The sequence below is a fragment of the Scyliorhinus canicula genome, chromosome 6, assembly GCF_902713615.1.
Source record: "Scyliorhinus canicula chromosome 6, sScyCan1.1, whole genome shotgun sequence".
Lineage (NCBI taxonomy): Eukaryota > Metazoa > Chordata > Chondrichthyes > Carcharhiniformes > Scyliorhinidae > Scyliorhinus > Scyliorhinus canicula.
The window spans coordinates 125,428,786-125,455,596 of NC_052151.1; the positions used below are offsets into that span (position 1 = coordinate 125,428,786).

The window sequence follows — 26,811 nt, forward strand, 5'->3', positions numbered from 1 at the left end:
CGAGCAGTTGCCATACCAGGCTGTGATGCAGCCAGATAGGATACTTTCTATGTTGCATCTGTAAAAGTTGGTAAGAGTTAATGTGGACATGCCGAATTTCATTAGTTTCCTGAGGAAGTATAGGCGCTGTTGTGCTTTCGTGGTGGTAGCATCAACGTGGGTGGATCAGAACAGATTTTTGGTGATGTGTATCCCGAGGAATTTGAAACTGCTTACCATCTCCACCTCGGCCCCGTTGATGCTAACAGGAGTGTGTACAGTACTTTGCTTCCTGAAGTCAATGACCAGCTCTTTAGTTTTGCTGGCAATGAGGGAGAGATTGTTGTCGCTGCACCACTCCACTAGGTTCTCAATCTCCCTCCTGTATTCTGACTCGTCGTTATTCGAGATCCAGCCCACTATGGTCGTATCGTCAGCAAACTTGTGATGGAGTTGGAACCAAATTATGCCAGTCAGTCGTGTGTGTACAAGGAGTATAGTAGGGAGCTAAGTACGCAGCCTTGCGGGGCCCCGGTATCGAGGACTATTGTGGAGGAGGTTTTGTTGTTTATTCTTACTGATTGTGGTCTTTGGGTTATAAAGTCGAGGATCCAGTTGCAGAGTGAGGAACAAAATCCTAGGTTTTGGAGCTTTGATATCAGCTTGGCTGGGATTATGGTGTTGAAGGCGGAGCTGTAGTCAATAAATAGGAGTCCTTGTTGGTGAGATGCTCTCGGGATGAGTGTAGGGCCAGGGAAATGGCGTCTGCTGTGGACCGGTTGCGGCGGTATGCAAATTGCAGTGGATCAAGGCATTCTGGGAGTATGGAGGTGATGCGCTTCATGACCAACCTCTCGAAGCACTTCATTACAACTGAAGTCAGGGCCATCGGACGGTAGTCATTGAGGCACGTTGCCTGGTTTTTCTTTGTACCGGTATGATGGTCTTCTTGAAGCAGGTAGGGACCTCTGAGCGGAGTAGGGACAGGTTAAAGATGTCTGCGAACACATCTGCTAGCTGGTCCGCACAGGCTCTTAGTGCACGATCAGTGAACCAATCCGGACCCCTCACCATCTGAGTGTTCACTTTCAGGAAGACCGATCTGACTTCAGAAGCTGTGATGGTAGGTATGGGTGAGTTATGGGCTGCTGGGGCACTCAACAGTGGATCGTTGGTTTCTTTTTTTTTAAATTTAGAGTACTCAATTCATTTTTCCAATTAAGAGGCAATTTAGCATGGCCAATCAACCTACCCTGCTCATCTTTGGGTTGTGGGGGCTAAACCCACGCAAACATGGGGAGAATGTGCAAACTCCACACGGTCTGTGACCCAGAGCCAGGATCAAACCTGGGACCTCGGCGCCGTGAGGCAGCAATGCGATCCACTGCGCCATCGTGCTGCCCTCGATCGTTGGTTTCCTGCTCGAACTGTGCATAGAATGCATTGCGTTAATTGGGGAAGGGTGCACTACTGCTGGAGATACTGCTTGGCTTTACCCTGTAGCCCGTTATATTGTTTAGGCCTTGCCACAACCACCGAGAGTCTGTTACACTAGTCTGTGATTCTAGCTTGGTCTGATATTCTCTCTTGGCATCTCGGATGGCTTTGCAGAGGTTGTACCTGAATTTCTTGTATAAACCAGGGTCACCTGACTTGAACGCCTCAGACCTGTCCTTCAGTAGAGAGTCAATCTCGCGATTGAGCCATGGTTTCCGGTTGGGGAACGTACGTACTGCTTTCTTTGGGACATAGTCGTTGCTGATGAAGTCTGTGACGGTGGTGACATACTCATTTAAGTTGGTCACTGAATTCTTAAATATGAACCAGTCCACTGTCTCTAAGGAGCAATCAAGTAGGAGCTCTTCTGTTTCCTCGGACCAGCACTGCACAGCCTTCTTAGCTGGATTCTCCCGCCTGTGTTTCTGCTTGTATACCGGGAGAAGGAGCTTGGTCTGATTTCCCAAAATGCACTCGGGGGATGGATCGGAAGGCTCCCTTGATTTTTGAGTAGCAGTAGTCGAGAGTGTTGTCACCCCTGGCGCGGCAGGAGATGTGCTGGTGGAATTTTGGCAATACACTCTTGAGGGTGGCCTTGTTGAAGTCCCCAGCCACGATGAGCAAGGCCTCCGGGTATTCTGTTTCGTAGTTGTTTATAACTGTGTAGAGTTCATCCAGCGCCTTCTTCACTTCTGCCTTGGGTGGGATGTAGACCGCTGTGATAATGGCTGAAGTGAACTCACGTGGAAGATAGTATGGGCGGCACTTCACGGTCAGGTATTCCAGGTCCGGAGAGCAGTAGGTCGCCAGGGTCGCCACAACCAAGCACCAGAAGTTGATTAGGTGCAAACCACTCCACCCTTCGCTTTGCCTGAAGATGCGGTGCAGTCCGCCCGATGAATAGAGAAGCCTTCATGTTGTATGGCACAGTCCGGTGAGGTGGGGGTGAGCCATGTCTCTGTGAAACAGAGCACACAGCCGTCTCTTACTTCTCTCTGAGAGGTAAGTCTAGCGTTAAGCTCGTCCAGCTTGTTTTCGATCGCTTGTGCGTTTGTCAGGAGTATGCTGAGGAGAGGAGACTTTAAATCGTGTTGCTTCAGTCTCACCTGCAGACTGCCACGTTTCCCTCCCTTTCTCAGTCGGCGGCTGCAGCTGGATGGTCCCGGGGAGAAGTCTGACCTTGTGGAAGGTAGGTGTTTGCGTCTGGCGGGGATTGGGGCGCTGGAGGGACCAGGACGATGGTTATGTTTCCGGGGTCGCGTCTGGCAGGGTCCTGGACGCTGGTTGAGGTAGTGGGGTTGCTGGGGGAGCATGTTTGTGATCCGGACGGGTCCTGGCGTTCTGTGAGCATGAGGATACCTTGTGCCGCATTTGGGTCCTCGCGCGGGATCTCTGCCATTTTGGGGGTCCTGGGTTGTGGGAAGGGACTTCCTGAGGCAGGTTGGGCTGGGTCCCGTGGTCTGTTCCGATTGGGGCACGCATTTTAGAAAGAATATATTGGTCTTGGAGGGAGTACAGCAGAGATTCACCAGGAAGTTACCATGGCTCTTGAGTTTATTTATTAGTCAAGATTACATAATGCCAAATAGCTTGTGTTCCATACAATATTTAAGATTAAGTGGTGATTTGATTGAAGGTTTTAGAGTTTCGAAAGGAATTACTTAAGTAGGTAGAGAGAGAAATGTTTTCCCTTTTGCACAGGGAGCCTAGGAGAGAGGGACATAACCTTACAACCAGAACCAGGCCACTTGGGTGAGAAGTTAGGTTGTACTTCCATCTGAAATGATGATGGAAGTGTTGAACTCTCTCTCTCTCTCATTAAAAAAAAATAGATGCTAGTTCAATTACTAATGTCAGATCTGAGATCAATAGAATTTTGTTTGCCTATAGTATTATGAGTTATGGAGCCAAGGCAGGTAAATAGAGTTATGATACAGATTAGCCATGATCTCATTGAATGACAGAACAGATCTGAGGGGCCAAATGGCGATCTGTTGTTCATAGGTTCATTACAGTGCAGAAGGAGGCCATTCGACCCATTAAGTCTGCACTGACCCTCTGAAAGAGAACCCTACCTATTCCTATTGCCCTGCCCTATCCCTGAAAACCACCTAAACCTTGGATACTAAGGGCAATTTGGCATGGGAAATCCACCTAGCCTGCACATCTTTGGATTTTGGGAGGGAACCAGAAGAATCCCACGCAGACACAGGGAGAATGTGAAATCTCTACACAGACAGACACCCAAGGCCAGAATTGAACCCAGGTCCCTGGCACTGTGAGGCAGCAGTGCTAACCACTGTGTCACTGTCCTGCCCCTATTACTGAGTTCACGTATGCACCTTCTTTAAAATCTGGCACAGAAATTAATGTTAGTGACCGGGGTCTCACCCGCTGGCTGGACAACAGACAAGAGCGCCGTGTCATCTCCTTTGAGGCATTTAAATGGCCACTCACTTGACTAGACAGCTGGTTCATGATGCAGAGCAAAGCAAACAGCATGGGTTCAATACCTGTACCGGCTGAGGTTATTCATGAAGGCCCTGCCTTCTCAACCTCGCCCGTCGCCTGAGGTGTGGTGATCCTCAGGTTAAGTCACCACCAGTCAGCTCTCCCCTCAAAGGTAAAAGCAGCCTATGGTCATCCGTGAATATGGCAACTTTACCTTTCCTTAAATGGCCAGCATTGGGTTTCCCCTGGGATCCAGGTCGCTGGGGATGGAAAGCCTGCCCACCAAGAGCTGGTAGTCAATTAGAGGCTGAAAAGTTCTCCATTGCACATCAGTGCCACCAGGAGTGGTGGCTGCCGCCAATAATGTAACTAGCAGGGGCCTCGGGTCAACAAAGGGCCCAGGGCTACAAGCGAGCAAGGGTGCTGTGGGGATTGTGGGGTAAGTGTCGCTGGCCTGGGATGGAAAGTGGTTCAGAATAAAGGACGAGTGCTTCTCAGTGACAGCCCTCCCTCTCCCCCTCCGATACTGGATCCCTCAATCAGGCACAAGATAAGCCAGCCTCTCTTGAAGCCTGCAAATAAGCCCGGTGGGGGTTGTTTTTCAGGCTCCCCGATGAATAGCAGCAGTGTAGGGTGAGACCCTTAGGTGGGCATTAACAACCCAATTAGAAACTTCAATTATAGTTTAGTTGGGATGGCCGATCACGAGCTTTTCCTCCTAAGACTTAATGGGGTGTCGCCAATCTGCACACTCCTGCCAGCTTAAATGTCCTCTCTCCTCAAAACTTGCCGCTGGGGGGGACAGTAAACTCCATCCCTGGTGTCTGAGTTACTTCCCCGTGACATGGTTTTATAGCTTTTAAATAATATGCACGACATGTGGGGCAATTTCAAAGGTTGGCAGTTTATCCAATGGAGCAATTTCATACTGATTTAGCATTCTATATAAATAAAAGAAAAAATAATAACACAACTTTTAGAATTATGTTTTAACTGGGAACTTCCTGATATTCTTTGTAATTGCCAAAATGGACTTCATAGTGGCAGTGTACAGTATAACCCCAGCCAAACAGAAGCAAGTTCAATATTCAGCTGTGGATGTGAAACTACCTTGTGGTGCTTTCCTCCACTGTTTCAATTTCACATTGGCTGCGCTGTTGCAGCGCAAAGTGAACTTCATAAACTTAAGACAAAAAATTTTACTCTATATTTCTGTTGTTGATAAATGACCAACAGGCATTTCATTCTTTACTTACTTGAACAATTCCACCAACATGAGTTCTGCACTCTGATTGTCTCCAGATGAATAGTGATACAGTGATCATACTATAACTCAGATCTCCCCATAATTAAAGCATTTCCTTTGTTTTTAATACTCCAATGAAGAACCGTGAATGTTCCATTACGCTAAAAGCACAATATAAATACAAGTTTTCAGTCTTGTTGTTTTCCAAACTCAGATTCAACCACCAGAAACCTTAAAGCAAGAAAGTACTGAAGCCATAAGTTTAGTGAATGTGCACTTGGGCTTGATGAGACCATCAATTCACGCGACACGTGGTTAGAAGTGAACAGTGGTTTTAATCGTCTTACAACAGAGCCTGCCTGTGACAAGATGAACTCCAGATGAACTGGCAGGCAGGCTCTCAGCAGCAACCGTTATACTTCCGGTTAGGGGGAGGAGCTGTGGGTGGAGCCAAGGGTGAAGCCCACTACAAACTCCCGTACACTCCCAGTACATCTCCCCCTGGTGGCAGAGCAGCGCAACTGCTCGTGCGCCGAGCTTACAGAGACATAGTACAACATGTGTAATACAGTGTGAATTATGCTACTGTGATTCACCACATTCGCCCCCTGTAAAAAAAATCAAGTCCGGAGCGGGTGGTGGCTTACAGATTGAGTCTGTCCGGTGGCTGAGTTGTCCGCTGTGATTGGTGGAGCACAGTGGTTGCAGCCCCTTCTGGTGGCTGGATGAGCACCGTCGGTTGGGGTACGATGGCGGACTCCGGGGGCAATTCCGCCCGAGCTTCGTACCCGTCTGGTTCGACTGGGGACTGGGGGCGCTGGGAGCTAGCTGGCATGGGCGCGAGAATAAAATGTAGCGAACTGGTAGGTGCGGAGGTGTGGGGGGTGAGTTGGGTGGGATGTAGTGTGAGGGGTACCTTGGCGGTGGTAGTGGGGGGGTTGGATCCTGCAGGTGCTAGGTCCCGGAGGGATACAGTGTCCTGACGGCTGTCAGGGATCTCTACGAAGGCGTACTGGGGGTTCGAATGTAGCAGGAGCAATTTCTCTACGAGTGGGTTAGTTTTGTGCGCCCTGACGTGCTTCCGGAGGAGTACTGGGCCTGGTGTCTTCAACCATGCCGGGTGAGAAACCCCCGTGGTAGTGCCCTTGGAAAAAATAAAGAGCCGCTCGTGAGGGGTCTGGTTGGTAGCGGTACATAAGAGTGACCTAATAGCGTGGAGCGCGTCGGGGAGGACTTCTTGCCAATGGGAGATCGGGAGATTCCTGGACCGGAGGGTCAGTAGGACGGTCTTCCAGACCGTCGCATTCTCCCTCTCCACATGCCCGTTCCCCCTGGGGTTATAGCTGGTAATCCTGCTCGAGGCGATGCCCTTGCCAAGCAGGTACTGATGCAACTTGTCGCTCATAAAGGAAGGACCCTGGTCGCTGTGTACATAGCTGGGGAAACCAAACAGGGTGAAGGTACTATGCAGGGCCCTAATGAATGTGTGGGAGGTCATATCGGGGCACGGGATAGCAAAGGGAAAACGGGAGAACTCGTCGATGACATTCAGCAAGTACAGATTCCTGTTAGTCGAGGGGAGTGGCCCTTTGAAATCGATAGCGAGGTGTTCAAAGGACCTAGAAGCCTTGACCAGGTGGGCCCTGTCTGGTCTGTAGAAGTGCGGTTTGCACTCCGCGCAGATCGGGCAGTCCCTGGTGATCGCTTTTACCTCCTCGGTGGAGAAAGGCAGATTTCGGGCTTTAATGTTGTGGGCGAGCCGGGTGACCCCCGGGTGGCAGAGGTAATTGTGGATGGTTTTTAAGTGGTCGCTCTGTGCGCTGGCACACGTCCCACGGGACAGGGCATCTGGGGACTCGTTGAGCTTCCGCGGTCGATACATAATATCGTATTTGTAGGTGGAGAGTTCGATCCTCCACCTCAGAATTTTGTCATTTTTAATTTTGCCCCTTTGCGAGTTGTCAAACATGAAGGCAACCGATCTTTGGTCGGTGATGAGGGTGAACCTTCTACCTGCAAGGTAGTGCCTCCAGTGACGAACAGCCTCCACGATGACTTGTGCTTCCTTTTGGACTGAGGAGTGTCGAAGTTCTGAAGTGGAGAGGGTTCGGGAGAAAAATGCGACTGGTCTCCCTGCCTGATTTAGTGTGGCTGCTAGAGCTACCTCTGAGGCATCGCTCTCAACATGGAAAGGGACGGATTCATCCACTACCCGCATGGCTGCTTTGGCGATGTCCTCCTTGATGCAGTTGAAGGCCTGGCGGGCCTCAGCTGACAGGGGAAATCGTGTGGCCTTAAAGAGTGGGCGGGCTTTGTCCGCATATTGGGGGACCCACTGGGCATAATACGAAAAGAATCCCAAGCACCGTTTGAGGGCCTTGGGATAATGAGGGAGAGGGAGTTCTAAGAGGGGTTGAGTCGGGACCCAGGACTCCGTTTTCCACGACATAGCCGAGGATGGCTAGTCTGGTTGTGTGGAAAACGCATTTCTCCTTGTTATCAGTGAGGTTAAGCTTCTGGGCCGTCTGGAGAAATTGGTTGAGGTTGGCATCGTGGTCCTGCTGGTCATAGCCGCAGATGGTGACGTTATCCAAGTACGGAAACGTGGCCCGCAGCCCGTACTGGTCCACCATTCGGTCCATTGCTCGTTGGAACACCGAAACCCCATTCGTGACGCCAATCGGGGACCTGGAGGAAGTGGAAGAGGCGGCCATCGGCTTCAAATGCCGTGAAGTGGCAGTCCTCCAGGCGGATTGGGAGTTGGTGGTATGCAGACTTCAGATCCACCGTGGAAAAAATCCGATACTGGCCGATCTGATTCACCATGTCTGCAATCCTGGGGAGGGGGTACGTGTCGAGGAGCGTAAACCGATTAATAGTCTGACTATAGTCTATGACCATGCGGAATTTTTTCCCAGTCTTGACCACCACCACCTGAGCTCTCCAGGGACTGTTACTAGCCTCTGTGATCCCCTCGCGTAAAAGCCTCCGGACCTTGGATCAAATTAACACCCTGTCCTGTAGGCTGTACCGCCTGCTGCGTGTGGCTACGGGTTTACAGTCCGGAGTGAGGATCGGCATAGAGTGGAGGGGGGATTCGCAGCGTGGCTAAGCTGCAGATAGTGAGTGGGGGTAGGGGTCCGCCGAACCTGAGGGTGAGACTCTTGAGATTGCATTGAAAGTCGAGTCCCAATAAGAGAGGGGCGCAGAGTTCAGGCAGGACGTATAGTTGGAAATTAGAGTAGCTAGCGCCTTGGATTGTTAGAGTTGCGACGGTGCGCCCTTGGATATGGACAGAGTGGGAACCCGAAGCGAGGGAGATAGTTTGCCGTGCAGGGAAAACGGGGAGCGAACAGCGTCTTACCAGATCTGGGTGTACGAAGCTCTCAGTGCTCCCGGAGTCGAAAAGGCACGGTGTACTGTACCCGTTGATTTGAACCGTCGTCATCGAGTTGTGGAGATGCTTTGGGCGCGATTGGTCCAGTGTGACTGCGTTGAGTTGCGGGTAGTCGGCGGCTCGGTCAGCTGCGCTGGGATGGCCCCGCGATGAGTGCCCACTGAGGTCGCAGTCTTCAATCGAGTTTTCTGAGTGTGGAGAGGATGGGGCCCAAGATGGCCGCCCCCGTGGATCGCACGTGGCGGGCGGCGAGGAAGATGGCGCCCAAGATGGCGACCCCCATGAGTCGCCCGTGGTGGACCGCGTGGTGGGGGTCTGCCAAGATGGCAACCCCCATGGATCGCACGTAGCGGGTGGGGGTAGAGTCGGGGCACAGGCCGCTGCGTTCCGGGGCCTGCGGGCCTGCGAGTGCGGAGGGCAATTACTTTGTGCCGCTGGAGGTTTAAGGGCTGGGGCCTTCCGTGCCAGGCACACTCTGGAGTAGTGGCCTTTTCGCCCGCAGCTGCTGCAGGTCACGTTGCGGGCCGGGCAGTGCTGCCGCGGGTGCTGGGGCTGGCCATAAAAGTGGCACGCTGGGGCAGCTGGGTGGCCGCGCGGCGCAGGCCTGGGGGAGTCGCTGGTCGGGGGCCCATGACGGGGTCGCACAGTCGGCAGGAAACGAGGTGAGGCTATGAAATTAGACCTCCATAGTTGTAGCGAGTTCAACAGTATCTTCTAAATTTAGGGTCCCCTTCTCCAGCAGTCGCTGGCGTACGTAATTCGATCTAAGGCCTGCAACAAAGATATCGCGGACAGCAAGTTCTCTATGTTCTGCAGCAGTTACAGCCTGATAATTACAGTCCCGGGATAAGGCTTTTAAGTCTCTGAGGAATTCTTCTAGTGATTCTGTAGGGCACTGGTGGCGAGTAGTAAAAACGTGGCGTGCGTAGACCTCATTGATAGGCCTCACGTACATTCTATCGAGTAGGGCTAGGGCCTCTGTATATGAGCCGGTACAGTTTAGCTGAGTAGATATACGATGGCTCACCCTTGCGTGCAGTAGACTGAGTTTCTGCTCCTCCGTCGTTTCTGTGGTGCTTGCTTCAGCCAGGTAGGCCTTAAAACATCGGAGCCAATGCGAAAAGATTTATTTTGCTTCTGCATCCTGAGGGTCGAGTTCCAGTCGATTAGGCTTGAGGGCTGATTCCATGGTCATTCCTTACTGTTTCTTAAGACGATTAAATTGATGAGACCATTAATTCACGCGACACGTGGTTAGAAGTGAACAGTGGTTTTAATCGTCTTACAACAGAGCCTGCCTAGGACAAGATAAACTCCAGATGAACTGGCAGGCAGGCTCTCAGCATCAACCTTTATACTTCCGGTTAGGGGGAGGAGCCATGGATGGAGCACGGGTGGAGCCCAGTACAAACTCCCGTACACTCCCAGTGCATCTCCCCCTAGTGGCAGAGCAGCGCAACTGCTCGTGTGCCGAGCTTACAGAGACATAGTACAACATGTGTAATACAGTGTGAATTACGCTACTGTGATTCACCACAGGGCTTAATAATTAAATTGTGCTGGTGATATCCAACTCTACCCCTCCATACCTCCCTTGACCCCCTACGCCGCCTCTGTGCTGTCAAATAACTTCACTTGGCCATCATCCAGAATTGCATGAGCTATTAGTTTTCCATTTGGGGACATTGAAAACCTCAGCTCCAGCCTCTGTCACAAACAGGATATCCTTGCCACAATAATTCTGTTCCTGCTCCCTGGCTATTGGCTTGGGTGAATTAGACTGTTTGCAATCTTACTTTCCTGTTCAGCAAAATCATTAACACCTGAATTTGTATTCTTTCATCACAAAAAGCTTATGTCTACCTCTAACATCACCCACCTTCATCCCTGCCGGAACACCTTGCAGCTGAAACCCTCATCTATGCCTTTCCTACCTGCAGCCTTGGCAATGTCAATACTCTCATGGTCAACCTGCTTCCCTTTCTATACACTCTGTAATCTTCAGCTAATTCAAAACTCTACTGTCCATGTTCCCATTCTGCACCAGGTCTTGCACCCCAGCACCTTCAGTTTACAGTCCTTGTCCTTATTTCATGGCCTCACTCTTTCCATATTTGTGAACTTCTCCAGCCATACAAATTTCCCTCCTCCTCAGAGCGCTTGCTGAAGAACCCTGTTGAATCTTCCCTCTTGTGAATCCCTTCCTTTGTCACCCAAAGTGACCATCCTTTCAGATACTTATACTCTAAATCCCTCCAACTATTCTAGATGCTTCCCCTCCATTTAAGATCCTCCTGAAAATCCACCTCTTTGAATCCTTTTACTGTCTTCTTCTTTAGCTCTGCTTAATTTTATTTGACTATGTCTCTGAAACACAGTGGGGCATTTTTCTATGTATGAGACGCTGTATAAATGGGCAGCATGGTAGCAAAGTGGTTTGCACTATTGTTTCACAGTGTCAGGGACCTGGGTTCGATTCTCGGCTTGGGTCACTGGCTGTACGGAGTCTGCACGTTCTCCCCGTGTCTGCGTGGGTTTCCTCCGGGTGCTCTGGTTTTCTCCCACAGTCCAAAGATGTGCAGGTTAGGTAGATTGGCCATGATAAATTGCTCTTTGGGTCCAAAAATATTAGGTGGGATTGCTGAGTAACAGGGATGGGGTGCAGGTGTGGGCTTATGTGTAGGGTGTTCTTTCCAAGGGCCAGTGCAGGCCTGATAGGGCCAAATAGCTTCCTTCTGCACTGTAAATTCCATAATTCTATGAAATGCAACTTGACATTGCTGCATAAGTCTCCTGTGTTTTCCTCATATTACTGTCTGCAACAATAATGAGAATACATTTGTAGTAGATGAAACAAGGGACGGCATTTTTAAAGAGTTAATTTTAGCCGTTACTGTTTAGAATTAAGTCAAGTTTTGGTAGGATGAATACGGAGATAACTTAGTACTTGGAAGGGGGAGGCACGGCAGTGCAGTGGTTAGCACTGCTGCCTCACGGCGCTGACCCAGGTTCGATCTCGGCCCCGGGTCACTGTCTGTGTGGAGTTTGCACATTCCCCCCGTGTCTGCGTGGCTTTTTCACCCCCACAACCCAAAGATGTGTGGGGTAGGTGGATTGGTCACACTAAATTGCCCCTTAATTGGAAAAAAATAATTGAATACTCTAAATTTATTTTAAAAAATACTTGGAAGGTGTCAGTCTAGATGGGGTATAGGAACAAAAGGATCTTGTAGTATAAATACAACAATCATTAAAATTTGTTAGCAAGGCCATTAAAAAAAGCAAATCAAGTACCAGGCTTTATTTCTGGAGAGAACTAATTGAAAGGTACAGAGGTAACACCACACTGAGTACTGCATGCAGTTCTGATCACCATATTATAAATTATGTAGAGAGGCTCTCGAGAGGGTGGAGAGATATTAGAAATAGATGGATGTACATATCGGGAAAGGATTGACAGGCTGGGTTTCTTTTCTCTTGAAAATGAAAATCGGGGGTGACCAAACTGAGATCTTTAAAATTTCAAAAGGTTTTGATACAGTGGATATAGAGAGAATATTTCCTTTTGCAGGGAAGAGCATAACTTTTTAAAAATGTATATTTTTATTGAGAATGTTTCATGATAAACAAAATAACAGTTAATTCAAGTTACAATGCAAATAAAGCACAATAAACGATCAAGAACCCACATGAACATATCCCTCCAACATTAAACTAAACCCCTTAATAACTGACGGTAACTAACTCTTTAAAAAAGGAAATGAATAGCTACCACCTTAGGTAGAATCCCTCTCCGAACTTCTCATGGTGACTTGACCAAGAGGTCACCCAACCAGGCCGAGGCACTGGGCGGAGCAAGGTCACCACCAAAACAGAATTTATCTCCCGGCTATTAACGAGGCAAAGGCGAGGACATCCACCTTCACCCCTGTCTGCAGCATTGGAGAGCCTGATACCCCAAAAATGGCCACCAACAGACATGGCTCCAGATCGACATTAAGTATCTCTAGTGTGCCTCTAAAGGAGACCCAGCAGCTCACTAACTTGGGACATATGAGTGTCGTTTGCCGTCCCCCAAGAACAACGCTCACACCTGTCCTCCACCACAGACAAAAAAAACGCTTGTCCTCGCCTTGGCCAAATAAGCCCTGTGCATCACCTTAAATTGGATCAAACTAAGCCGAGCACACGAGGATGTGAAGTTGACTCTGGGAAGAGCCTTGCTCCATACCTCATCATCCAGATTAGGACCTAATTCACCCTCCCACTTGACCTTTACCTCATCCAATGGAGTGGATGCCACTGATAGGATCTGACCGTAATTACACAAAATGCTTTCCCCAACGACCTGGCCGAAGACAAAATCCTCTTCAACAGGGAGAAGGGTGATGCCCAGGGAGAAAGCCATCACCCGCTAAATCGTAAATCTGAAAATATCTAAACAGATTGGAACCAGGTAGTTGAAATTTTTCCAACAGTTCCTTAAAATTGGCAAACCTTCACTCCACAAACTAGTCCCCAAACCCACCCATGACCTAAATGTCGAGTCTAAACCCGCTTGAAAAAAGAGGTAATTACTCCAGATAGGGGCCAGCAAAGACATGGAGGTAAATTAAAAATGCTGTCTGAACTGCTCCCAGATTCTCAGGGTGGACGCCACTACCGGATTCGAGGAAAACCTTATCAGAGTGAATGGCAACAATGTTATTACTAATGTCCTGAGGCTAGAACCCTTACACAAAGTCGCCTCCATTTGCCCCCATATGCAACCCGGATCACTACACCTCCCCAGTACTTTCTCAACATTATAATAATATTGGCTGCCCAATAACAAAATAATAAATTGGGTAAAGCTAAACCTCCTGATTATCTATCTCTCTGGAGGAACACCCGTCAGATCCGTGGGGTCCTACCCGCCCAAATGAAAAAGGACACTAATTTGTTCATTCTGACAAAGAACTTGGGGAGAAAAGTAGGGAGACATTGAAAAAGAAATAAAAATCTCGGGAGCACATTCATTTTAATAGTCTGAATGCTGCCCGCCAAGGACAGGCGAAGATTATTCCACTTCTATAAGTCAGATTTGATCCCATTAACTAGACTAGTATAATTTAATTCATGAAGTGAAGCCCAATAGTGGGTCACCTGGAGACCCAGATAACGAAAGCTATATCTGGCAAGACAAAAAGGTAACATCCCCAGTTTGGTTCCTCTCCCCAGTGGGTTAACGAGGAAGTATTCACTCTTATCCAAATTCATCATATACCCAGAGAAGGAATCAAAACTTCATTATCTCATCGATCGTGGTTACTGGTTCCATAATATAAAGAAGCAGATTATCTGCGTACAAACACCCTAGGCTCCACTCCTCGACGATTTATCCCCCTCCACTTCCTGGAAGACTTTAACGCTATGGCAAGCAGTTTTATTGCCAGAGCAAGTAGGAGTGGAGACAATGGACATCTCTGCCTCATGCCTCTATTCAGCAGAAGTTGCCCGAGTTCAAAGCATTTGTGAAAATTTGTACCACCATTATACAATAAACAAATCTCCAGGATATAAACTTTTGCCAAAATCCAAACCTCCCAAGAAGAGCATAACTAGAGGCCGTCAATATAAGATAGTCACCAAGAAATCCATTGGGGAATTCCGAGAAAACTTTTTAATTCGTTCTTGGGACGTGGGCGTCCTCAATTGCCCTTGAGGGGGGAAAGTTAAGAGTCAATCACATTGCTGTGGGTCTGGAGTCACTTGTAGGCCAGACCAGGTAAGGATGGCAGATTTCTTTTCCTAAAGGACATGAGTGAACCAGATGGGGTTTTACAACAATCGACATGGTTTCATGGTCCTCATTAGACTTTTAATTCCAGATTTTTATTGAATTCAAATTTCACTATCTGCAGTGGCAGGATTTGAACCTGGGTCCCCAGAGCATTACTCTGGGTCTCTGGTTTACTAGTCCAGTGACAATACCACAATGCCACCACCTCCCCACTTCCTTACCCAAAGGTTGTTAAGAATGTGGAACTCACAACCACAGGGAATGGTTGAAGTAAATAAGTGTGGATGCATTTCAGGGGAAACTAGAAAAGCATTTGAACGAGAAAGGAATGGACGGTAACGATGATATATTTTATATGAGGAAAGATAGGAGGAGGCTCGAGTGGAGCATAAACACTGGCATGATCTGGTTGGGCTGAACGGCCTGTTTCTGTGCCAGATTTCCCTTGCAACCCCATGTAAATCTATACATAGGGCAGTTAGAACATAGAACAGTACAGCACAGAACAGGCCCTTCGGCCCTCAATGTTGTGCCAAGCAATGATCACCCTACTCAAACCCACGTATCCACCCTATACCCGTAACCCAACAACCCCCCCTCCCCTAACCTTACTTTTAAGGACACTACGGGCAATTTATCATGGCCAATCCACCTAACCCGCACATCTTTGGACTGTGGGAGGAAACCGGAGCACCCGGAGGAAACCCACGCACAGACGGGGAGGACGTGCAGACTCCGCACAGACAGTGACCCAGCCGGGAATCGAAACTGGGACCCTGGAGCTGTGAAGCATTTATGCTAACCACCATGCTACCGTGCTGCCCACATTCCACATTTATCATTAATTTATTGACTGTGTTTAATCCATTTCCCTATTGACCAGTAATTGTCTGTTGATTTTTGGAGAAAACACAAAACCTTGTGTTACTGGCGTAGTTACTTGTGGAACTATCGTGTTATCTTTCTGAGTAACTCTTACTGCTCTTGGTTTCAGGGAAATCCTTCAAGAAATCCAACGTCTCCGATTAGAACACGAGCAGGCCTCGCAACCAACCCCAGAGAAAGCGCAGCAGAATCCTACCCTATTGGCTGAACTGAGGCTACTTAGGTAAGGTTTGACAAATGTTAGGTTAGATATTTTGCACTGTAACACTTGTCAAGTTAACAAAGTGGAAATTCCTGTAAAGAGCAGTGAAATTTATAATTACTTCAATTTTGATAAAATAGAAGCCCAAGGGAGGATACTTCAGACCCCCAGCTGCATGTTTCTCAGCGGCACGCCATTCACCGACGGGAAAAGAGAATCCCGACCACGGGAGAATTCTGGCCAAATCGTCCAGTCAGCGTTGGAATCCCTGTGACTGATGCTGATCAGACAGAAAACGACCCACTTAGTCACACACATTTTTTTCTGATCAAACCCCTGATGGTGGATGCTGTAGAACTCCTGCCATGTAAGAATCCATGGAGAGAGCTGTGAAGAGAATCTGCATTGGTGGCACAGTGGTTAGCACTGCTGCCTCACAGCGCCGGGGACCCGGGTTCAATTTTGGCCTTGGTTGATTGTGTGGAGTTCTGCACCTTCTCCCCATGTCTGCATGGGTTTTCTCCGGGTGTTCCCGTTTCCTCCCACAGTTCAAAGATGTGCAGGTTAAATCAATTGACCACGCTAAATTGCCCCCTAGTGCTCAAAGATGATCAGGTTAGGTGGAATTACAGGGATAGGGTGGGGGTGGGGTGGGAGTCGACAGGTCCATTGGGGAGTCAGTGGCGTTAGTAGTATAGATAGCTAGGAGTTAGAAACGGGCTTTAATCCTTCTAACTTTTCCTGGGTAGCTATTCCGCTAAGTGAGTTAGGACCATCCAAAGTCTTCAACTTTAAATCGGAGATTCAAAGCTTTCCAGGCACTGGGTAATTGCACAACAGAAGCTGACACTTCCCGGACAATTCCTCTCACATGGGGGCTTTCGAGGGCTTCTCCAGGGCATCTTTGAGGTAGAAAATGGAAGGACTGAACTAAGTTCTCTTTTCACAGAATGGTGCACATAAAGGTGCAGCGCAGAAAGATTCCATTTGCCCATTCTACAATTACATATTTAGTGCCTGCCAATCAGACACAATTAAGAAGTTCTATTTTAACCCAAGTCAATGCTTTGTCCTCACTGCTGGAGACTTTGGCTCAAATCCCTCCATTGTTCCATGCTGGAACCTCCGTTACATTATGTATCATCAGGTGAATTTTAAGTTGTCAGTTGAACCACCAGGTGGCATGAGGCACCACATAGTGTCCACCTGATCTTAATCAAACCACCTGCTGGTTGACTTATAAACAAACCCCACCCCCCTCCCCCACCATTGCCGTGAATGAAAGATGTTAACAATACAATGTGCTGACTGTAACACAGGTGTGGATCAGCATTGAGCAGAAAGGAACAGCACTGTAGAGTTGAAAAAAAACTTTGCCAAAATATTTTACTAAAACAGTTCCCCAAGAAAAGAATAATTCCCAATATTATAAAATAACCAAGTGGACCACTTCTCCCAAACACCATCCCCGGCTGTGTGGTAGAAACTAACCTCCCACATCGTTTACGTGGAAACCCACGGGGGAAGGAATTGAAAGAATTGCTGAAACCTTTTTTAATTTAAAGCCCCACCTACACATCAACAACTTTGCCGTTATTTTTACCGGGAATGTTTCCTGTGGAAAAAATAAGTTACTTTTCAACTTTGAAAAAGAGATTAATCGCCAGCGCAGGCAATGAAACCAAGAACCTTTGACTCTGTCTAAAGCAAAGCATTTTGATGAGCAGCACATTCCATTCCAGGATTTGTTGCCGGTGGAGTACATCAGCAATGCTAGAAAAAATGATTATGATTTTAATAATTGCTCTGCCTGCCAACTGATTAAATTTAGATTACAGGATTCAAATTTGGAGAGGTTCTTCAAATCCAGTGCTCAGGGGATTAAGGTCGCATGGCAGCCAGAAGCCCTCCCTGCCCTTCAATTGACCTGCTTCTCTTCAACCCAGCTATAGAGAGGAGCGCAATACTAGGGAAAAAAGCCAAGCACAAATTGAGTTTCTTGCCCACCACCCCCCCCCCACAAAAAATGCAACTATTTTCAATTTATTCCCACGATCAATTACACAAAATTAAACCCAATTCCGTCATTTCAGAATCAGAAGCATCTTTGCTAATTTCCTCGTGGCGCCAACTATATGTACAAGGTTGGCAGAGCACCCCATTACACCAAAACAGCTCCATTTGTCATATCCTTAGAGTTTTTTCCAATGGACTAGTGAGCCCTGTGGCTGATAATGGGGAAATTTGTCCAAATGAAAAGGAAAATAAAAATGCAAAGACTAGAAGACTTCAATAAAACCGGACATGTGGGTTGGATTTGTTTTTCTTGTCACATGTACCCAGGTACGTGTTTTGTAAAAAGTCCAGACAGACAGATCATTCCATACATGAAAGAAAAACACAGGACATAAATAAATACACAGTGTAAACGCATTGGCACAGGGAACGGGTGAGCATACAGAGTGCAGTACTACGCAGTGCAGAAGATGTGTGAAAAGATCAGATCAGTCCATACGAGAGTTGTTCTTGTCATAATATACACACAAGTATATGATGGGGCATGGACACACACTGACTGACACATTGAAAGACCAATCAACACACAGAACACAGCAGCCAATCACCAGACAGGGCACGGTCACTATAAAACCAGAGGGCACTAGTTTCCCCGCTCATTCGGGATGCAGCCTCTGAGACAGACAGAGCCCGCAGTCAGTAGCACGAACATCTACCATGTGCTAGCAGTATAGTCTGGTCAGGTTAGCCATAGGTCTTCAGTCAATCTAACATAGTGTCGACCCACAGTGCAAGTATGTTTAACAGCTCATAGTTAAATAAAATAGAGTTGTACTTCTACAAGTGTTGGTAGCCTGTCTCTTCTACTGCTCTGGTAAACGCAGGCATCACAGACCCAGCATACCCAACACATCAGTTCTGGAGTCGGGTAACAGATTGGAAGAAGCTGTTTTTGAACCTGTTAGTGCGTGTCCACAGACTTTTAGATCTCCTGCCTGATGCAAGAAGTTAGAAGAGTGAACGACCCAGGTGAGAGGGGTCTTTGATTATGTAGCTCTCTTTTCCTAGGCAGCAGGAGATGTAGACAGAGTCAATTAATGGGAGGTGGTTCGGGTGATGGACTGGGCTGTGTTCATTACTCTCTAGTTTCTTACCGTCTTGGGCCGAGCAGTTGCCATACCAGGCTGTGGTGCAGCCAGACAGGTGTAGGTGTAAAATTTGCAAAAATTGCTAACAGTCAATGTGGACATGCTGAATTTCCTTAGTTTCCTGAGGAAGTATAGGCACTGTTGTGCTTTCTTGGTCGTGGTGTTGACTTGGATGGACAAGGACGAATTTTTTGGTGATGTGCACACCGAGGAATTTGAAGCTGTCAACCACCTCCTCTACGGCAACATTGATGCAGACAGGGGTGTCTACGATTCTTTGCTTCCTGAAGTCAATAACCAGCTCCTTAGTTTTGCTGACATTGAGGAAGAGATTGTTTTTTTTTTAAATAATTTTTATTAAAGTTTTCACAAAATATCAATAACAGAAAATACTAAATACCCCCCCAAAACCGGGTTGCTGCTGCTGCTGGCCTTTTTCTACCATTCTGCCAGGAAATCCAGGAATGGTTGCCACCTCCTAAAGAACCCCTGCATTGATCCCCTTAGGGCAAATTTCACCCTCTCCAATTTAATAAACCCCACCATATCGTTGATCCAGGCCTCCACGCTTGGGGGCCTCACATCCTTCCACTGAAGAAGAATCCTCCGCCGGGCTACTAGGGACGCAAAGGCCAGAAATCCGGCCTCTTTCGCCTCCTGCACCCCCGGCTCCTCTGCAACCCCAAATATTGCGAGCCCCCAGCCCGGTTTGACCCTAGATCCTACCACCCTCAACACCGTCCTTGCTACGCCCTTCCAAAATTCCCCCAGCGCTGGGCATGCCCAGAACATATGGGCATGGTTTGCTGGGCTCCCTGAGCACCTAATACACCTGTCCTCACTCCCGAAGAACCGTCTCATCCTTGTCCCGGTCATGTGAGCCCTATGCAGCACCTTAAACTGTATGAGGCTAAGCCTCGCACAAGAAGAAGAGGAGTTCACCCTTCCTAGGGCGTCCGCCCACATCCCCTCCTCAATCTCCTCACCTAGCTCCTCCTCCCATTTACCCTTCAGCTCCTCCACCAAGGCCTCGTCTTCCTCCTGCATCACTTGGTACGCTGCCGAGATCCTCCCTTCTCCAACCCACACCCCCGAGAGCACATGTCCTGGACCCCACGCGACGGCAGCAGAAGGAACTCCACCACCTGCCGCCTGACAAACGCCATTACCTGCATGTACCTAAAGGTGTTCCCGGGGGGAGCCCAAACTTCCCTTCCAGCTCACCCAGGCTCGCAAACCTCCCGTCTACAAACAGATCCCTCAACCTCCTAACACCTGCCCTGTGCCAACTCAGGAACCCGCCATCAATTCTCCCCGGGACAAACCGGTGGTTCCCCCGTATCAGGGACCCCATCGAGGCCCCCACCTCCCCACTGTGCCGTCTCCATTGCCCCCAAATTCTGAGGGTACCCGCCACCACCGGGCTCGTGGTATACCTCGTTGGAGGGAGCGGCAGCAGCGCCGTTACCAGCACCTCCAGGCTCGTGCCCACACAGGACACTATCTCCATCCTTTTCCATGCTGCCCCTTCCCCGTCCAATAATTATTGGCAGCCCAATAATACCCACAGAGGTTGGGCAGCACCAGCCCCTCCTATCCCTGCCCCGCTACAAGAACACCCTTCTCACCCTCGGGGTCCCGTGCGCCCACACAAACCCCGTAATGCTCCTGTTAACCCGCCTGAAAAAGGCCTTCGGGATAAGGATGGGGAGGCACTGGAACAGGAACAGAAATCTCGGGAGCACCGTCATCTTGACTGATTGCACCCTACCCACCAGAGACAGCGGCAACATGTCCCATCTCTTGAACTCCTCCTCCATTTGCTCCACCAGCCTTGTGAGGTTAAGCTTATGCAAGGCCCCCCAGCTCCTGGCCACCTGGACCCCCAAGTACCTGAAGCTCCTCTCTGCCCTTTTTAGTGGGAGCCTACCAATCCCCCCCTCCTGGTCCCCCGGGTGTACAACGAACAGCTCGCTCTTCCCCAAGTTGAGCTTGTAACCCGAGAAATCCCCAAATTCCCGGAGAATCCTCATCACCTCTAGCATTCCCCCCACCGGGTCCGCCACATACAACAATAGGTCAGCCGCATAGAGCGACACTCGGTGTTCCTCCCCACCCCGCACCAGCCCCCTCCAGTTCCTCGACTCCCTCAGCGCCATGGCCAGGGGTTCAATTGCCAGCGCAAAAAGCAGGGGGGACAAGGGACACCCCTGCCTCGTCCCTCGGTATCACCAAAAATACTCCGACCTCCTCCTATTCGTGGCCATGCTCGCCATCGGGGCCTCATATAACAGCCTCACCCACCTGACAAACCCCTCCCCTAACCCAAACCTTTCCAGCACCTCCCACAAGTACCCCCACTCAACCCTATCAACGGCCTTCTCCACGTCCAATGCCACCACTATCTCCGGCTCCCCTTCTACCGCCGGCATCATTATAACATTCAAGAGCCTCCGTATGTTAGTGTTCAGCTGCCTCCCCTTCACAAACCCCATTTTGATCCTCGTGGATAACCTGCGGCACACAGTCCTCTATCCTCGTGGCTAAAATTTTCGCCAACAGCTTGGCGTCTACATTTAAGAGTGAGATCGGCCTGTATGACCCACACTGCAGGGGATGAGGAAGAGATTATTGTCGTTACACCACTCCACTAGGTTCTCTATCTGACTCATCGTTGTTCGAGATCCGACCCACTAATCGTCGTGTCATCAGCAAACTTGTAGATGGGAGTTGGAGCCACATTTTGCCACACATTTGTGTGTGTGTATGGGGAGAATAGGCTAATATTTTGGACTGAACCTTTCTCAAAATTAGAAATTGCAACATAAACAAACTTCAAAATGGCATTGGACGAAATAAAGGAGAAGGAAGAAGAGCAAATTAAAACATACTCCTTTGACAGTGAGGCAATTCCCAGGTTTCATTGGGCTAAAGTCTGGATCATCCTTATGGATAGAAGTGGATGTACAGCAAAGCTGCTGCCCAGTCTTTGGTCTCCCTGTGGTCTAGTGGAGGCTGAACCATGAGCTGTGAATACAGATTAAAGTGCGACTTTCAATTTGACAGAGGCTCCACTAAGGCAGGTGGACCCTAATGGTACTGGAGAACTCATGGCCCAAGGACATTATCTATTTCTACTGGAAATGAGTGTGAGGCACATCTGGTCAAAAACCTGTCAGTGAAACCTGGGGGGAGTGACCAGGTAGAGGTTGAGCTTTTCAGTTTTTTTTAATTTTGTGGCTGATATCTCAGTGCCTGGAGGAGCACTTGGGAAGCGAATATGTCCTCTCTCCTCCAACCCACTTTGGGTCTGTGCCAACACCACCCCAGCATTTGCTTTATACTGGTGACCATTCCTGATTGGCTCCAATTCCTGCTTCGGCCCACTGCCTGGACGTCAGTCACACCTATCTCTTAAAACATTAAAACTTTTCTACTTCTATTATAAATTACACTGTAAAGCTGGAAATAGATTAGACGATTCATAAGTTTATGACTGATGTTCACACTGTTTTATTTCAAACTTAGCCCTGCAGTAGATACATTCTTGGGTTTGTTGGTGTCGGGCACTCCTGTCCCATATCCCTTATGTTCCATGCATTGTCTCACTACCCAATATCTATCTGTACAAGAGCGCAACTCAGGTGATGCAACAGTGTAGCTCTGTGACATCAAATGTGAATACTCAGATGTCCTCTCATACCTGCCCACTACCCCCTCGCCAACCACCATCCCATGTCCCTCCTCTACACCCTCAAAATCCGACCCTTCAACCCCCCTCACCCAATGCATGAACGCCTGCACCACTCCGATCTGCAACCTCCCCCAACTCCCAATATCCCACATACCTTACCCGCAGTGTCTGATCCCCCACATCACCAAAACCACTTAACTTCTCCCTGGCCTGTCAATTGTAATGAGAGCTTTAACACCTGCAGCATTTACTCCCTCTCTCGGACATATTGGATTGGATTTGTCATTTGTCACGTGTACCGAGGTACAGTGAAAAGTATTTTTCAGCATGCATCTCAAACAGATCATTTAGTACACGAAAAGAAAAGAAAATACATAATAGGGCAACACAAAGTGCACAATGTAAATACATAGACATGTGCAGCACACAGGAGAGTAGTATTAATCAGGTCAGTCCATAAGAGGGTTGTTCGTGTCTGGTAACAGCGGGGAAAAAGCTGTTTTTGAGTCTGTTCATGCGTGTTCTCAGACTTCTGTATTTCCTGCCCAATGGAAGAAGTTGGAAGAGTGAGTAAGCCGAGTGGGAGGGGTCTTTGATTATGCTGCCCGCTTTCCTGCCCTTTTTTTAAGGGCAGCACGATAGCACAAGTGGCTAGCACTGGTGGCAGCGTCAATGTGGGTGGACCAGGACAGGTTTTTGAAGATGTGCACCCCTAGGAATATGAAGCTGCCAACCATCTCCACCTCGGCCCCGTTGATGCTGATAGGGGTGTGTACAGTACTTTGCTTCCTGAAGTCAATGGCCAGCTCTTTAGTTTTGCGGCATTGAGGTGAGATTGTCGTCGCTGCACCGCTCCACTAGGTTTTCTAGCTCGCCCCTGTATTCTGACTCGTCGTTGTTTGAGATCCATCCCACTATCGCTGTGTAGTCAGCAAACCTGTAGATGGAGTTGGAACCAAATTTTGCCACACAGTCATGTGTGTAGGGAGTATAGGAGGGGGCTACGTGCGCAGCCTTGCGGGGCCCCGGTATTGAGGTGAAGGTGTTGTTGTTGTTTATTCTTACTGATTGTAGTCGATGGGTCAGAAAGTCAAAGATCCAGTTGTAGAGGGTGGAGCAAATCCCAGGTTTCAGAGCTTTGATATGAGCTTGGCTGGGAATATGGTGTTGCAGACGGAGTTGTAGTCAATAAATAGGTGTCAGATGTCGGGGTTCTTGTTGTCAAGATGCCCCAGGGATGTATAGGACCAGTGAGATGGCATCTGCTGTGGACCGGATGCGGCAGTGTGTGAATTGCAGTGGATCTAGGCATTCTGGGAGTATAGAGTTGATATGCCTCATGACCAACCTCTCGAAGCACTTAATTACGACTGAAGTCAGGGCCACTGGACAGTAGTCGTTGAGGCATATTGCCTGGTTCTTCTTTGGCACCGGTATGATGGTGGTTTTCTTGAAGCAAGTGGGGACCTCGGAACGGAGTAGGGAGAGATTGAAGATGTTCACGAACACATCTGTCAGCTGGTCCATGCAGTATCTGAGTGCACGACCAGGGACCCTGTCTGGACCTGCAATAAGTTGTTTAATGTGCTGCTTTAATACCCCATCCCCTCCCAACCCCGGTGCCGTCAGTGATCCTCCACGTGCCTGGCCCCCCTAGCTCTCCCACTACGTCTTGGTGTTTCCCCAGGATGCACATTTGAGCTGGAGGCAGACAGTAGCTTACCTCGTCCAATGGCCTTAGATGCCCCCGGCGGGCGTCCCCTGGGGGCTCTGGCATTGGGTTGCCTCGGTTCACTTGGCACGTGCACAGCCGTGTCGCTCTGTCCCATGTGCTACCTGCAAAATACGGCCTTATCAGATAGGTGGAACTCGGGGGAAGGTCCACCTTCGCCATTCCATGGGACAGTCTGAGTTGGCACCTAGCGCCCCCTTCTCCCGATCGGTGCCCATAGGGTTCTGGGGTTCATTTGGTCCGCACAATGTTGTTGACACCCTCAGTGATGCTCCTCAGTGACTGGGACATGCTCTTCAGTGCCTCAGCCATGCCCACCTGCGACTGGGACAAGCTCTGCAGTGCCTCAGCCATGCCCACCTGAGACTGGGACAAGCTCTGCAGTGCCTCAGCCATGCCCATCTGAGAACGGACATGTCCCATTGAATCTCATCAAAGTTAGTCTGATGCTTGCTGACATCCCCCAGCGAGTTGGACCTCCTGCCGAGACCTTCAGCCATGGCCATCACCGACTGCGTGACACCTTGGACACCTTCACTGATGGTGCCGAGATTGTGCACCGGGCTCTCCACTGCGGTCGCCACCCTAGCAGTGTTGGTCTCGGTGACACTCATTGCCGGCACCATCTCCTCTGTCCATAGCCTCTGGGACTCCTCCAAGCGGCTATGGATCTGCTAGAGTGATGCTGATAACTCCCTCTGAATATTCCAACCTCTCCCTATCGTCTTCAGCTCCAGGTAATCCACTTCCAGAGGCCTGGGACCCAGCTGGGTCATGGGATCCAGCAGCCCTCCGACTGCTCTCTCATCTAGGGGTTTCTGCCTCCACCTGATGTACATCAGCAGCAGTGCGGTGCTCACCAGATTGTACTCCAGAAGCCTGTCCACTGACATTTCCCACCGAGATGTGTGGATCTGCACCAGTTTAGGGTGAGGATGGCAGCTGTGCCGCGACTATTATGCTGGCATCCTTGGATCTGTCCTCTGAGATGTTCTCCTCGGAGTCAGGCGAGGGAGCCACCCGGAATGGGCCGGTGCCGTCAGTTGGAGGACGTTTGAAGAATGAGCATGTGGTCAGTGGGAGGGATGGTTCAATCAGTAAGGCAATCTCTACTCACGTTTTGCAGGTCCTCCATATGAATCCATATGAGGTAGTTCCTCACCTCTGTGACATCCACAAGCCTCCACGTTGGTGACCACCCTGTCCTCAGCCACACCGGTAACCTCCAGGGCCCGTTCCTCAAAGGAAGTGAGGATTCTCACCTTTGGCATCCCTCTGCCAGTCTGGGCCTTCTCCCGCAGATTGTAGGAGAGCTTTTCCTGAGGGGATGTGGAGAGAGCATCATTAGTCACACGCGTGGTTCAGTGGTGGGAGAGGGGGTGTGAAGGCGGGGTTGGGGGGGAAGGCGGAGGGAGGACTGGTATCACCTTGGAGAGTTGGGGGGGTGGATGCTCCCTTAGGAGGGGTGGGTGGGTGGCGTTGGCGTCTACTCACTCGTGCTGCCTGGCGTAGGTTGTTGACCTTCCTGCACTGCAGGCCAGTCCTCCTGGTCATACTGTTGGATCTAACGGCTGCCGTCACCTCATCCCAGGCAGCACTGGCTGCCTTGTGACTCACCCTCCGGGACACCCGGGGGAACAGGCCAGACAGGACATCCCTCCTGGTCTCCATCGCATCCAGGAGCCTCCCCAGGTCTGACACCCCGAACCTTGGGGCCAGTCTTCTCGGTGCCATTATTGCGAGCTGGCTGGGGTTGGCCGAGCAATGCAGTTTAAGTGCTGCTCGACCTTGTTAGCAGGTAACTTGCGTGCGCGGTCCCAGTGAATTTGCTGGCAAGGCGTTATTTGCAGCAAGAAGCCCGTGAGGCCTCCTTAAGTGGACCAATTAATGTTGAATTGCGTTGCCGGTTTAGCTGGGCTGAGCGTCGGGAAACACGCGGCAATTCCCGCTCACCACAATACTTGGAAATTTTTCTGGAAGATCGTGCCCTTGTGTGTGGATCCTCTCCCGCTGAGGTCATGTTCCCCATTTTAAATCAAGAGCAAAAATTAGATTTCCTCCTGCCCTCCATTTTCATCAGATGGTGTGGCTTTTTGAAAGCCCATTAAAAACGTGCCAGGTTTGTGAAGAAAATAGGAAGTTTCTTGAGGAATCGGGAACATTCTGAAAGGTTAGTGTAAAATGTTTCCACTGTTAGGTGCTATATTGTAATGTAGACATGTTTTTAATGCATTGATAACGCACACATTTATTCTGTGCAGTTTTTATAATGACAGCTGCCATATTATGAATGATTGGTTGGATTTCAAAAACTTCAGGTGGTCTTGAAACTTTCTGGTGGCAATAATAACAGACTATGTTTTTAACAAGATTTCTTGTTTGCTTACAAACCTAGTCGGCACTTCAAGGATTACAAGATTTTCACCCGATTGTTTTTTAGTTTGTGATAGCGTGTTTGCATTCAGGGTTTTCTTAGATTGCCAGAGGTTTCATGTTTTCCAATCATTTTAAAATAATACTTTCTGCAATTGCATGGCTCCTGGGAATAAAGTTAGCAAACTGGATGACTTGCTTTGGAGGCTGAGAGGAAGCATACATGACCAGGCGGGAATGGAAGATACATGGGGTCGTATGAATGGGGCATGTGGCATTTGTAATTTGAGGGGGCATGAGAGGGAGGGTGGGCATCAAAAGAGGTGAACAGTGAGGTTTGAGGGCCTTTAAACAATATTGGAACTTTACTGCTGTGTTGGGGGACCAAGTCAGGCCTCATGCACTGCAA

The 26,811-nt window shown here is 49.1% G+C and overlaps 1 protein-coding gene across 13 annotated transcripts in view; it reads left to right on the forward strand.

The window, feature by feature from the left end:
- Positions 1-26,811, forward strand: part of dtnba (dystrobrevin, beta a) — a 705,977-nt gene that overhangs the window by 533,241 nt on the left and 145,925 nt on the right. For all 13 annotated transcript variants that reach the window (XR_005460995.1, XR_005460994.1, XM_038800081.1 and 10 more), the window contains one exon: positions 15,347-15,460. Coding sequence is in view for 11 of the 13 variants with exons in the window: in XM_038800081.1 (XP_038656009.1) it covers positions 15,347-15,460 (114 nt within the window). In the remaining 2 variants the exon portion in view is untranslated. The remainder of the gene's footprint in view (positions 1-15,346; positions 15,461-26,811) is intronic.